The sequence below is a fragment of the Stegodyphus dumicola genome, chromosome 11 (assembly GCF_044657685.1).
Source record: "Stegodyphus dumicola isolate Sdum_Otavi_A_Nest chromosome 11, ASM4465768v1".
In the NCBI taxonomy this organism is placed as follows: Eukaryota; Metazoa; Arthropoda; class Arachnida; order Araneae; family Eresidae; genus Stegodyphus; species Stegodyphus dumicola.
Genome location: NC_140778.1, coordinates 53,785,965 through 53,798,895, shown reverse-complemented (window position 1 = coordinate 53,798,895; position 12,931 = coordinate 53,785,965). Strand labels below are relative to the sequence as shown.

Here is a 12,931-nt window from a genome sequence, read left to right as displayed (position 1 = left end):
TCGAATTTTGAAAAAAAAAATCGTTTCGAGGTGCACTAGCTCCTGTCTAGATGCACCTATGTACCAAATTTCGTAGCCCTGGGTCTATTGGCTTACGCGCAGCTCGAACGAAAGACACACAAACTCTTCCTTTTATTATGTGTAGAGATTTGATCCTCTTTCACATGCACCTCGGAAAAAAGGAGAGGATATTTCAATTTTCTTTTGGAACGTAGGTCATAGGTAAAATAACATTGAAAATTAAATACAGCTTAGGTTTTATAAAATGAATTAAGAACTGATTCCATGTTGGAATTTTAGTCTGCTGTCGAATTCATTTACGAATGAGCTGAAAGATTTTGAAAATCGGGTAAAAAAAAAGCAACCTTTTAAAACATACACTAGTCTAAAGTTACTCTAATTATAAATTTTACATTGACGTCTTTTTCTTACGTTTGCAATGGGTTGTCTACCACCATCGATTATTTCATCAACATCCTTCTACTTACTCTAATACCTGCTGTACTTAAAGTTATAGAAATGTTACTATTCATACAAACGCAACCAACAACGCCGTGCTTCAAATTATAACAAGGTATATGAGAAAGCCTCAGAAAATAATTAGTACAGGCTCTAAGAATCAGTAGACTGCAGTTACTTCTCAAATCTGCACCTTTCTTCTGACTGCACCTTTAAGAAAATTAAGAGAAAAGAGCTGACTTACCATTCTTAATTTTATAAAGTTGGTTTAAAAAGCAACCAACAACACGGTGCTTCCAAAAATAACAAGGTATATAAGAAAGCCTCAGAAAATAATCAGTACAGTCCTTAAGAATCAGTAGACTGCAGTGATTTCTCAAATCTGCACCTTACTTCTGACTGCATCTTTAAAATGATTAAGAGAAAAGAGCTGAATTACCATTCTTAATTTTATAAGGTTGGTTTAAAACGCAACCAACAACACGATGCTTCCAAAAATAACAAGGTATACGAGAAAGCTCAGAAAATAATCGGTAGTCTTTAAGAATCAGTAGACTGCACTGACTTCTCAAATCTGCACCTTTCATCTGACTGCATCTTTAAGAAGATTAAGAGAAAAGAGCTGAATTACCATTATTAATTTTATAAGAATGGTTTAAAAAGCAACCAACAACACGGTGCTTTAAAAAAAAACAAGGTATAGGAGAAAGCCTCAGAAAATAATCGGTAGTCTTTAAGAATCAGTAGACTGCTCAAATCTGCACCTTTAAAACGATTAAGAAAAAAGAGCTAAAATACCATTCTTAATTTTATAAGGTTGTTCAGAAGTCAAACAACAAAAATCAGCGTTAATTTACAAAATTTTCACAGGACTAGTTTCGATGGTTTTACCGAACCATCATCTTCAACTGCAAAACCGCAACATTTGCGGTTTGATTTTTGTTGTTTGACTTCTGAATTAGTATTTATTCGGCGTGTTATTGTGTCTTAATTTATAAGGTTGGTTTAAAACCAATAACACAGTGCTCCCAAGAATAAGAAGGTATATGAGAAAGGCTCAGAAAATACTCAGTAGAGTCTAAGAATCAGTAGACTGCACTGACTTCTTAAATCTGCACCTTTCTTCTGACTGCACCTTTAAGAAGATTAAGAGAAAATAGTTGAATTCCCATTCTTAATTTTATATCTCCCTTTTTCGGTCTATGTTATAGTACATAGTGCAAGAATTTAATAATTGTTCTCTATGTTAGTTGTAACCGTAATTCCACCCTTTTTAGAAATCAGAAATTTACGGTTGTTTACATTGCGTTTGTTGAATAGTATGGGTTACCACATGCTCGTAAACGGGTGTGGGTTGCCACATCATATCATTTATCGCCATCCTTGGCGATATTTTTTTGGATAAAATTCTGGGTGTGCTGGTTTTGGTTAAAATTTTTCGTTAAAATTTGGTTAAAGTTCTGGGTTCTAAAGCTGTTCCCTCTCTTTATATCATATTCATATTAATATTCTAGGTTCGGCTTTGATGTGGGCACCTGATTTAGCACTTTAGACAAATAAAAAGCCAATCGCGTAGCCCATCTTACTTATTGTGATTTCACATTTTTAATTTCTCTTCGAGTTAGTTAGCCACAATTGGTGGTAATTGTGAGCTCCGACCGAGTGCAACCTTCGTTTAGTTCAAATAAAAGAGATTATTTAAACCTTCTTCTGCAGTGCCTGTTCTTCAAAGACAGCGAGAATTCGCTACTCAGTCTTTTCAGTAGAGTCTACCTTTGTATGATCCAGAAAAGAAAAAAAAAAAGGCTTTACAATTTAATCTCCTGAAAACTATTTATCTGGCTAAAAATTCTCTTAATAGAATAGTGTTTTGTGAACTGGTTTATGATATTTACAAGAAATATTTTAAAAATTGAAAAATCATTTCTTCGCGAAGACGAAAACTGGCCAAATTTCTTGAAAAATAGACCTTCTAAGTAAAGGTGGCATTCTGTGTATACGGTATTTCTCCCGCTTCTTTGCGAGCCTTCGTGGTGTGGTGGTCTGCACTCTGGGCGCGTATTCCAAAAGTCCGTGGTTCGATTCTTCTTTCCTGCTTCCAAAATACCTAATGTCTCTACAGTGGCGCCTGAACTAAAAGGGTGGTGGATGATGGTTCTCCCCACCTAGAATTTGGCGATTGGGTCTCCTAAAAACCCCAATTGCCTTTTAAAAGGGGAACTATATATAAGGTATTTATCCCGCCTTCTTTGCGTGCCTTCATAGTGTGGTGGTCTGTATACTGGGCGCAGTATTCCAGAGGTCCGTGGTTCGATTCCCGGCGAAGGTGTTGCATATTTTTCATCTTTCCTGCTTCCAAAATACCTAATATCTCTACAAGTGTTTGGGACAGAATGTTCAAAATCTTGAAATTTATTTCTTCTTTCATATTTAACAGTGTTGAAGTAATAGATATATCCAGGCTGAGCTTTGGACGAGGAAAATTTACCTTGAAGTGTTACTAGAAGCTCAAAAACGCAGTTGAAATGTAAAGATACTACTTTAATACAGGGTTTTGAGTACATCAGTGTGCGCAATTTACCAAAACCATAATTAGAGATAAATTTGAAGCAGATCGGACGGATCTGAATATTCACAAGAAATTATGAGGAACGTCGAGGACGTTTGACAATCCCTACCAAGCAAAAAGGATTCATGGAAAGTCACACATGGGATTCAAAACTGTTGCGCAGCAAGCGGGTCAGGACATAGGAGTTCCAAAATGTCAATGGCATTCCTCGTTCCACCGCATTAAAGGGCAGTACGAGTGTGCGTCCCCCGCCAAACCAGGCCCGGGAGTTTAACCTTTGTCCTCGAATCTTGGAGGTATTGGCACCAACCCATCTGGTGTAACATACACCCCAGGGCCTCGCTGGTCATCAGTATGCTACCTAACAGTTACAAGGCCTGCCCGTCGCCCAAGAACATTACCCAGAAAACCCGGAACGCCACCTCCAGGCGCAGAACCCGGGACGCCAGCCCAGGCTACTAGAGCCTTGAGCTCTAAGACGTGCCAGACCCAAAGGCTGATCAATAAGTGATCTATCCGGATCGCTTAATGGCAAACCGCACATTGAGTTGATTAATGTTACCAAATTTCGCTTACTGCGCATGCTCAATGGTGTACCGCTGGCGTGGGTGAAAATACTGGCGACTAAACATAAGCAACCTTACACAAGTTACCTGTTCGTCATGTAGGTCTTATCGACTGTTTACAATTGCAACAGTCTATTTCATTTACTTACAATAATTTATTTGACCTTTAGTTCAGTAATTTAAACTAGATTTAATTCTTAATTTGTTAAAGTATATATGAATAGAAAGTGTGGTAAGTACTCAATTGTTTTTATTCCTCAGAAGTATAATCAGCTAATATATCTTGTAATGTTTCCTTTTTTGTAATCCTTTTTAAAAGAGAATTTGGGTAGTTTACAATCGACATTTACATTCCAAGTAATGAAGCAGCTTACAACCTGACACGTTTTAAAACCTCGAACTGTTTACGTCCAAGATAACATAATATCAACCATATACCGTATTTATCTTCGTTTAAAATTGCGCCAGAGTCTAACTGCGCCAAATTCTCTTTTGGGCATGCGCAGTAAGCAAATTCGTTTAACATTGATCAACTCAATGTGCGGTTTGCCATTAAGCATCCGGGTCCTTTAGATACACTAGGTTCATGATTTGGATACCTTCGTGACCGAGACTGCTTAGATACAGATCCTAGACAGTAACATCTCAGAGTTCTCTACGGGGGGGGGGGGGGTCCAAAGTGTCAAGAATAATTCCTTCTTTTCAATGAAGGTGATCGATTTTAATATGGTATGGTGGTACTTGGGAAGATATGGACAGGATGCATCGTTTCCAAGAAATATTGTTTGGACCAATTAAGTAATATTTAAATAAAACGGCTGAATAAATTTCCGCAACTGTACCACCTATCCTGGAGTACCTAAGAATGCACGCAAGAGAAATTAATGATTGAAGGAAAAACCGGGAAAAGGTATTTTTGATATTTGCAGTGAATTGAGTTTTTTGCAGTGTCTAAAAGCCAGTGATCGTCAGTTCCAACACATGCACTGATTTTTAAAAAAAATCACTCATTTCGGTAATGAATTTTATAAATGAAAGTGTTAAACGGCATTGATTTTATAATAATTTAAAACAGACGTATATTTTTTAAATACTTATTTAATCTTTATCACACAATCGTCGTTTCGTAAATGCCGTATTTTTTTTTTTTTTTTTTTTTTTTTTTTTTTTTTTGCCTATATCGTCCTCTCAGGTATTTTGGCTCTAATTCTTTCAGCACGTAATTTAGAAACTACTGATTTACTTTTCGACTTAGGAACTTCCGATTTTCTCTCCGTAAAATGTGCGAACGAACAGGAAATAATTTTTTATAGGTAAAAAGCATGTTATTGAAATTGAGAAATCTTTCGAAATGCATAATGTAATAATATTAATGCGCCGTAATGTCTGCTTTTTAATGTTTTATGTTTATCGTTCAAGCGATCGCTTTAGAAGCAGCATACTCCTCATACTTTTGCCTCTCAGTTTTCAAGCTGTAAACTTACTAAAAAACGGGGGCGGGGCGGACACACTCAAGAAAATAAGATACATATGGAGAAGTTATTTATTTTACCCGAACATGAATATTGGAGAATATTGCAGTACTGTACATTTGGTAACAGTATTCATTCACTTATAATTAATACCAAAATGGATCATCGTATCCTATTTGATGAATACTGAAATAAACAATAAACGTGGTAATTTATTATTCAGACCAATTTCTGCAAAATACTGTCAGACAAATTATGGCAAACTTGGCAAACTTAAAATACGAGAGAATGATACTTCCAAGTTTACTTGCGAAATATTTTTCTGCTTTGTGATCTTTTTATTAAATTGGTAATTTACTTTTCCTTTTTTCTCGAATTTTCTTGGCATTGAGATACTGAACAATTCTTTGATACATTTTCTCGACTTCTGAAATTGGAGAGAAATCAAAACACGTTTCAGTGGATAAGCAAATGTATTCTTCAGTTTTTCCGGTGCAACTGTATCATGAATTTCAGGTCATATTTAGGTTTTATTCTTTATAATAGCCAACATTACAGCACGCTCAGAAATAACAACAAGATCTTATATTGAGTTAATAAAATGTGAAAGGAAATATCAATACCAAAATTTTATTTGAAATCTACTAGAAATTTTCTGTTGATATACAAGAAAAACAGAAGTTACGATGGTAAACAGATATATTTTCTCAGATTATGAGTCTATATATTAGAATGAAGAGGATAAAATATAAAGAGGAATAAATGAAATAAAAATCTGAAAACTTTCCGATTTTACATAGCGCCAATCGCTGGCATTTCTTACTTTACACACATATAAATGTATCGAGAGCATCTGAGCTAACGTCCGTTTAGGAAAAATATTTAAAAACAGCGTATCTTTAGAATCTGTGAGAGACAGACTTGCGCGCTGGAGACAGAATTTTTTTTTTTTTTTTTTTTTTTTTTTTTTTCTAATAGTGTTGCTACTGCTTGCTTCGAAATTGTTGAGTTCGTTGATCCAAAATTCGTTAAAGCTTTACAAAATTTGAAAAACAGAATAACATATTTAGAAACAGCATATCTTTAGAACTGATATTTTAGCTTATGTTTTGATCTTGCTCTCAACAGGAAATATTACAGCGCACACAGATGTGTCAACATCTTGAATTGAATTAATAAAATGTTAAAAAAATCCAACATTATCAAATTTTTATTTGAAAATTAGTAGAAATTTATTAGAATGAGGAGGATAAAATAAAGGATTGCAAGCAATAAATTGCTTTTTTTATTTCAAAATATTTCAGTATTAACAATAGTTTCATCTTAATTTTAATATTCAAACAAAGTAGTATGTTACATTACTTATGCATTTCAATAGCTATTAGTGTAATAGTCAAAATAATTAAATTCAAATATTCTCATATGCTTATATCTATCCAATATGTTCACGTCAAGCGTTTGATATCAGATTTTTAAAAGCTTTACAATGCCGCTAAGTTTTAAATAATGGCAGTTAATTTTTTACTGAAGAGGAATGTTTTCAAAAAGAAAGAAACGAGAATGAAATTTAAAACATTAATTTTAAACACTCACGAATAAAATGCAGCAATATCATACATGCGTTGAATGGATTAAAGTTTTCAATAATAAATAAACGCTTATTGTTTAAAACAGTTTCTTCCTTTCATAAAATCATAAAAATCATAAAATAAATTATATTATAAAATCATAAAATATTATTATATAAATATATAGTATATTATAAAATCATAAAATTCTTTCACGCCTGATGCCGTGCAAGATCAATAGATAATGCTATAATTTTATTTAATGATTTCTCGGTGTATTAGCACAAAAAAGTAAATGCATGACATTAAATCTGTTTCAGGTAATGTGTGAGAAACAAACGGAAGAATACCTCAAGCAACAGTTTCTCGGTCCCTATGTGCCCCCGAAGTTTAGGTAAGTGAAACACGGGAATGGTTCTTGAAAGCAAATGTGTATGCCACTATAATTCGACCACCTAATCCGTGACCATGAGCATAAACACGCATGGGCCATTCGGACCAAATTATTCTCAAAATAGGGTGGAAGAATTGGGACTTACTTTCCCTCCGGCATATAAATTCTCTCTACCGAAAAGGAGAACATTTTCACGTGACTTTTCACGTCACAGCAAGTAATAACGCCCCTTTTGGAGGAGTTTGGACTGTTTTGGCAGAATGCCAGCCAAGGTTGCGTTTGAGACGGTCTAACTATACATAATTAAATCAACTGAAAAAGCGACGAAAGCGCTGTAAATCTCTTCCACAAAAATAGCTATGCATTTCATATTTAAATAATGGTTTTATATTGACAGATGCTACGAAAAGAAAACAAAGTCACACAGTGGGCGGCAACCAATTACAAGAGCGCGGTGTGTTGTATTGGTTCGCCTATAATCGGATCAAACGCACCAGGGGCGTAGCTAGGATGGGGCAAGAGGAGGCAACTGTCCCCAGACGCAGCATTCAGTGGGGGGCCAAACTGATGTTATGAAAGTTTAGAATGAAATGTTTTCCATTCTTGGCGCACAGAAAGGGGCGCAAAATCTTCAATTGTTCCCAGGCGCTGAAAACCTTAGCTAGGCTCTGATACGCATGTTTCATAGTATACTAGATAAATCATTTATTTCAACTATAAAATACTTCAGTAACTTAGCAGTATGTGGTTTTCTTCAACCGGGCGCAACAAAAATAAGGCGGAGCAACACTTCTAGCTAGATCCTCGCCGTATATTAAGAAAACAGCTTTTCGCGAAAAACTACCTTTAAGCAAAACGAATTTTCTCTACAAATTTGAATGGTACGCCTGAGTTCGTGGAGCAGTTGCGAGAAAAGGAGACGGATCTAGGAAGAATGGCACAGATAAAACACAATTTTTACGCAGTGCCTTCCACAAATTCATGTGCATCCAAACTGGACTCGAATCAATGCTCGCTGTTTGATATCATCAATCTGTTTCTCTCCCGTAATATCCAAAAAGATCAAGCTAAGTTTAAAAAATTAATAGCTATTCCATATCCTGTTAAGGGACAGTGAACAAGAGGAAGAGGCTCTCAGATCCATCCTCTCTAGGCGGTCATACACGTTTAAAAATGCCTCAACCTCCTCAAAGAGGCGCAACTTCCCTTGGTCAACTCAGGGTTACATAAAATATCACACAGTCTGGGAAAGCAATTACAATGCTTATAAAACAGTCAGATTTACCGGTGTTGCGCCCCCGGGGTCGACGTAGAGAACTCTGCGAAGCTATTGGCTGGAATCTGTACCTAGGCAGTGTCGTCCGCGGTGGTAAAACATTTATGAACCTAGTGGATCTGGAGGCCCTGGAAAGGTCACTCATTGGCCGGCCCGGTGGTCTGGGGAGTCCTAGAGCGGGGTGGCTCTAGTAGTCCGGGGGTAGTGCCCTCCGGTTCGCTGGGTAATGTCCCACTGCGACGGACAGCCCAAGCGATTGGCAGGTAGCAAATTGACGACCAGTGTCGCTTTATGCGATGCGTTCTTCTTTTCAAGGTGCGAGAGCGGAGGTTGTGCCTGGTTCTAAGGGGCGAAGGAACTCGTAGTGCTGTTAAGACTCTCGGAACGAGGAAGCCCTTCTCTTATCTTACCGGAGTTGACAAGGGACGCCAATCCCCAAAGACAACCTGCGATATCTGAAAATATAACATCCCCACAACCAAGGGGTAGACAACAAGACACTACCAGTACGGCCTCTGCCGAGCCTGAACCTACCACCTAATAAACGGTGGCTCTAGTCCTGTGAGGACAGTCGTTTTACCCGAAACGTCAAGGCTGTCTAGATATTGATCTACCTAAGACTGCTAGTCTCAGTTCCGTCCGGGGTTGACTCAGGCAAATGCCCGGGAAGTACTGGTTAGGATCTGTACCTAGGCAGTCTCAACCACAGGGGTATATAATCACTCTTCACAGAAGGCCTGAGGGATCTCGGAACAGGGTAAGGCTCGGCAGGGACCGTACTGGTACTGCCTTTGTCTGCCCTTGCTCTGTGGGGTCGTCACATGGTAGATTGTTTAGTGGGCGGGGTGGCATAAATCCCGATTGGTAATAGTCCTCAGGTCGGGAATCCCCGCTTCAAGCGTTGCCAATCTCCGACGACCCCCAAAGATGGTTATCCGAACATAGTTAGCCCAGGCGAACTTGGTTACCAGCTTGACCACGAGGAGGCCAATGACGGATTGGAACAGGAGAGGGGATTAGGACAGACTATGCTATGCGCGTCATTGCCTCGTAGTTATACTCACTCTCTCCAGGAGATCCAGAACAAACCCCGAGACTCCTCCCATAAACTGGTCGGTTCCGGAAATCCGATCCTTCCCAAACTTGAGGGAGCACAACTACTCCCGCCGTGTCCTGTTAAGGGAGACTTGAACGCCGTCGTCAGCTTTTCATTTACACAAATCAATATTTTAATGAGAAATATTACATATGTGATTTAATCATATTCAAGCTCGGTGTTTCATTTCCAATATCTAATGCACGGATTGTTGACTAATTGGTTCCCAAACAAATTTTAGATGTTTTGAACAAAATTTTTAAACACTTGGAATCATCGTCTATGCAAACGTTTTTAAAGTGCATCCTCCGTTTCAGGGTCATAGGAGCAATGTCAAATTCACTTCAGTTTTCCAGGGATTTTAATTGCCCTTTGAATGCACCAATGAATCCGGAAGAGAAATGCCGAATTTTGTAGCGAGACAACTCAAGCTATTGAAAACATTACTAATCACTTGCTCGTACGATTCATACAATTAAACTACTATTAAATGTTTTGAACAATTCTACATTGTGAGTAATTTCTTTGATTTAAATAAAATGCTGATATTAAAATATCTCAGTATTTATTTATCTATAGATATATAGCCGCGGCACTATTCCTGACACAGCACAATTTTATCTACCTTTTATCTCCCTTGAACGGAATATTAAATTATGCGCATTTTTTCCTGGATTTCATTTAAATGTATTTGTTCGAATATCATGGGAGATATATTTCTCATTCAATTAATTCAGGTCCACCTTCGCGACGGGGCAAAATTGTGTGAAACCTCAAAATACCTTTATTAAAAATTGAAAAATATAGAAAAATACAAAACACCAAGTGCAGTTAAAACAGTTAAAAAAACATTTTTGCAATTAAAATTAGAGTTTATGCTTAAAAACAAGCAATTCGACCAGCGGGCAGGAAGGCACATTTTTTTCAGTGCACAAAACTAAAAGTTTAATTTTGGTCCCACTCGGTGAAAAGACACTGAAGGTGCAGAAACTGACTTAATTTACTATTCTGCTAAGTTTCAAATGCAAACAAATGGCTATTCAGTTAGGCTTAGTCGCACTGAAACAACTTTTAAATTGTTGATAATTCTATAACTATTGCATGCAGATTAACTAAAGATATAAAAACCTTAACCCACAGATAAGAACAACATAATTCAGTCTTTTGCAAAGCAAAAAGTGGACAATTTACCAACATATAAGAATAAAAAAAACTCTGCTGACTGAGCCGAGTAACAGAGCGGGCATATATGTATATATACATATTTATATAATTTTGGTACTGTCGATTGGAACCTAAAAGGGAGTGCTCAGCTACATGTTATAGCAGTCCTATATGCAAAATGTAAGTTTCAAATGTAAACAAATACGGCTGCTATAGTAAAAATAGGCTTAGCCGCACTTAAAAAATTTTTTAATTGTTCATAATTATACAACTATTGTATGCAAATTAACTAAAGGCATAAAAACCTTAACCGGAAGCTAAGAACAACATAATTGAATCATTTTTTAAAGCAAAAAATGCACAATTTATTAACACATAAGAAAACGAAATCTAATGTACACAACATATGACTTCATTGTACGGAGTATTACATGATACGTATTTTTTCATGCATTTCATTATGTAAAAATATAAAACACTAAATACAGTTGAAACAATTAAAAAACAATATTTACAATTAAAATTGGAGTTTCTACGCAGAAACAAGCAATTCGATCAGCGAGCAAGAAGACAGATTTTTTAGTGCACAATACTACTACTAATAGACACTGAAGGTGCAGACACTGACTTAATTCACTGTTCTGCAAAGTTTCAAATGTACACAAATATGGCTGCATATGGTAAAAATATCTGACGTGGACACAACGTAACTTCCTTGTAAGGCAAATTAAATTATGCAAATTTTTTGTTAAATTTCATTTAAACTTATTTCCTCGAATTTCATCAGAAATATATTCTCATTCAATTAATTCAGTTCTCACTTCGTGCCAAGGCCAAAATACATAAATACTCAAAGCATCTACACTAAAAATTGTAAAATACAGAAAAACCTAAAACACCAAATGCAGTTAAAAACAGTTTTTAAAATTAAAATTAGAGTTACTACGTAATACCAAGCCATTCGTCCAGCGGGCAGGAAGACAGATTTTCCGGTGCACAAAACTGAAAGTGTATTTTTCGTCCAATTCGACAAAGAGATACTAAAGTTGGCGTACAAACTGATTTAACTCACTATTCTACTAAGGAGTTTAAAATGTAACCAAATGTCGATCTTATTAGGGTTCGCACGACTTAAACTTTTTAATTTTTGATAATTTTACAACTATTGCATGCAGATTAACTAACGGCATAAAAGCCTTAACCGGAACAGAAGAAGAACATCATTCAATCACTTTGAAAGCAAAAAAATGCACAATTTATCAACATACAAGAATAAAAACTGAGCTCACCAAGCTCAGTTTACAATCGCAACAGAGTGGGAATATGCATATATACATACAAACGCTTGGTGGGGCCGATGAAAACCAAAAAGGGAGATGCAAAAATATTTTACAGCATATACAAATTTAAACATATACAAATTTAAACTTTCTATGGCTACTCGTTTTTAAGTTGCGTGAGATACATATGTACAGACATCACAAAAATTCTCCTCTGAATCCATTTAAAATCCAATTTACAATCTGTTTTTTAAAAAATCTAATGTATACACGACATGACTTCCTGTACAGAAATATACGCACTTTTTGCTGCATTTCATTTAAACCTATGTCCTCGAATTTCATTAGATATATTTCTCATTAAATCAATTCAGTTCTCATTTCACAGCAAGGCAAAAATACATTAAACCTCAAAATACCTTCATTAAAAATTGAAAAATGTAAAACACCATATAAAGTTAAAACAATTTTTTAAAAAAGTATACAATTAAAATTAGTTTCTGTGTGAAAAAAGCAATTTCGCCAGTGAGCAAGAAGGCAGATTTTTCAATGCGCAAAACTGAAAGCCTACTTTTGGTTCCATTTGGCAAAAAAGACACTGAATGTGCAGAAACAGACTTAATTCACTATTCTGGTAAATTTCAAATGTAAACAAATATGCCTGCTATAGTAAAAAAATTAGGCTTATTCGCACTTATATAACATTAAAATTGTTGATAATTCTACAACTAATGCATGCAAATTAAATAAAGGCATAAAAACCTTATTTGGAAGATAAGAACAACGTAAATCAATCATTATTAAAGCAAAAAACACACAATTTACCAACATACAAGAATAAAATACTTAGCTCACAGAGCCGAGTAACGGAGTGGCTTTATTTATGTAAACATATGTGCATTCTACTGATTTTATACAGTCAAAGGTCGTTAATTCGGATACCCATAATCCGGAATGATCTATAATATCCGGACCTCAAAGCTACAAACCTTCTGCGCATGCGTCGCGTTCACGCATGCGCAAAGTGGTTTACGAGTGCGCGTAAGACCTTTACGGCTGCGAATATGATTGTGCGCATGCGCGTTTA

At 36.1% G+C, this 12,931-nt stretch overlaps 1 protein-coding gene across 5 annotated transcripts in view; it reads left to right on the top strand.

Annotated features, from left to right (window-relative positions):
- LOC118183565 (neprilysin-2-like) overlaps nucleotides 1–9,950 on the top strand; it is a 181,608-nt gene extending 171,658 nt beyond the window's left edge. For all 5 annotated transcript variants that reach the window (XM_085826442.1, XM_085826441.1, XM_085826444.1 and 2 more), the window contains 2 exons: nucleotides 6,955–7,028; nucleotides 9,718–9,950. In XM_085826442.1, coding sequence (XP_085682568.1) covers nucleotides 6,955–7,028; nucleotides 9,718–9,817 — 174 coding nt within the window. In that variant the 3' untranslated portion in view covers nucleotides 9,818–9,950. The remainder of the gene's footprint in view (nucleotides 1–6,954; nucleotides 7,029–9,717) is intronic.
- Nucleotides 9,951–12,931: the final 2,981 nt, after the last annotated feature.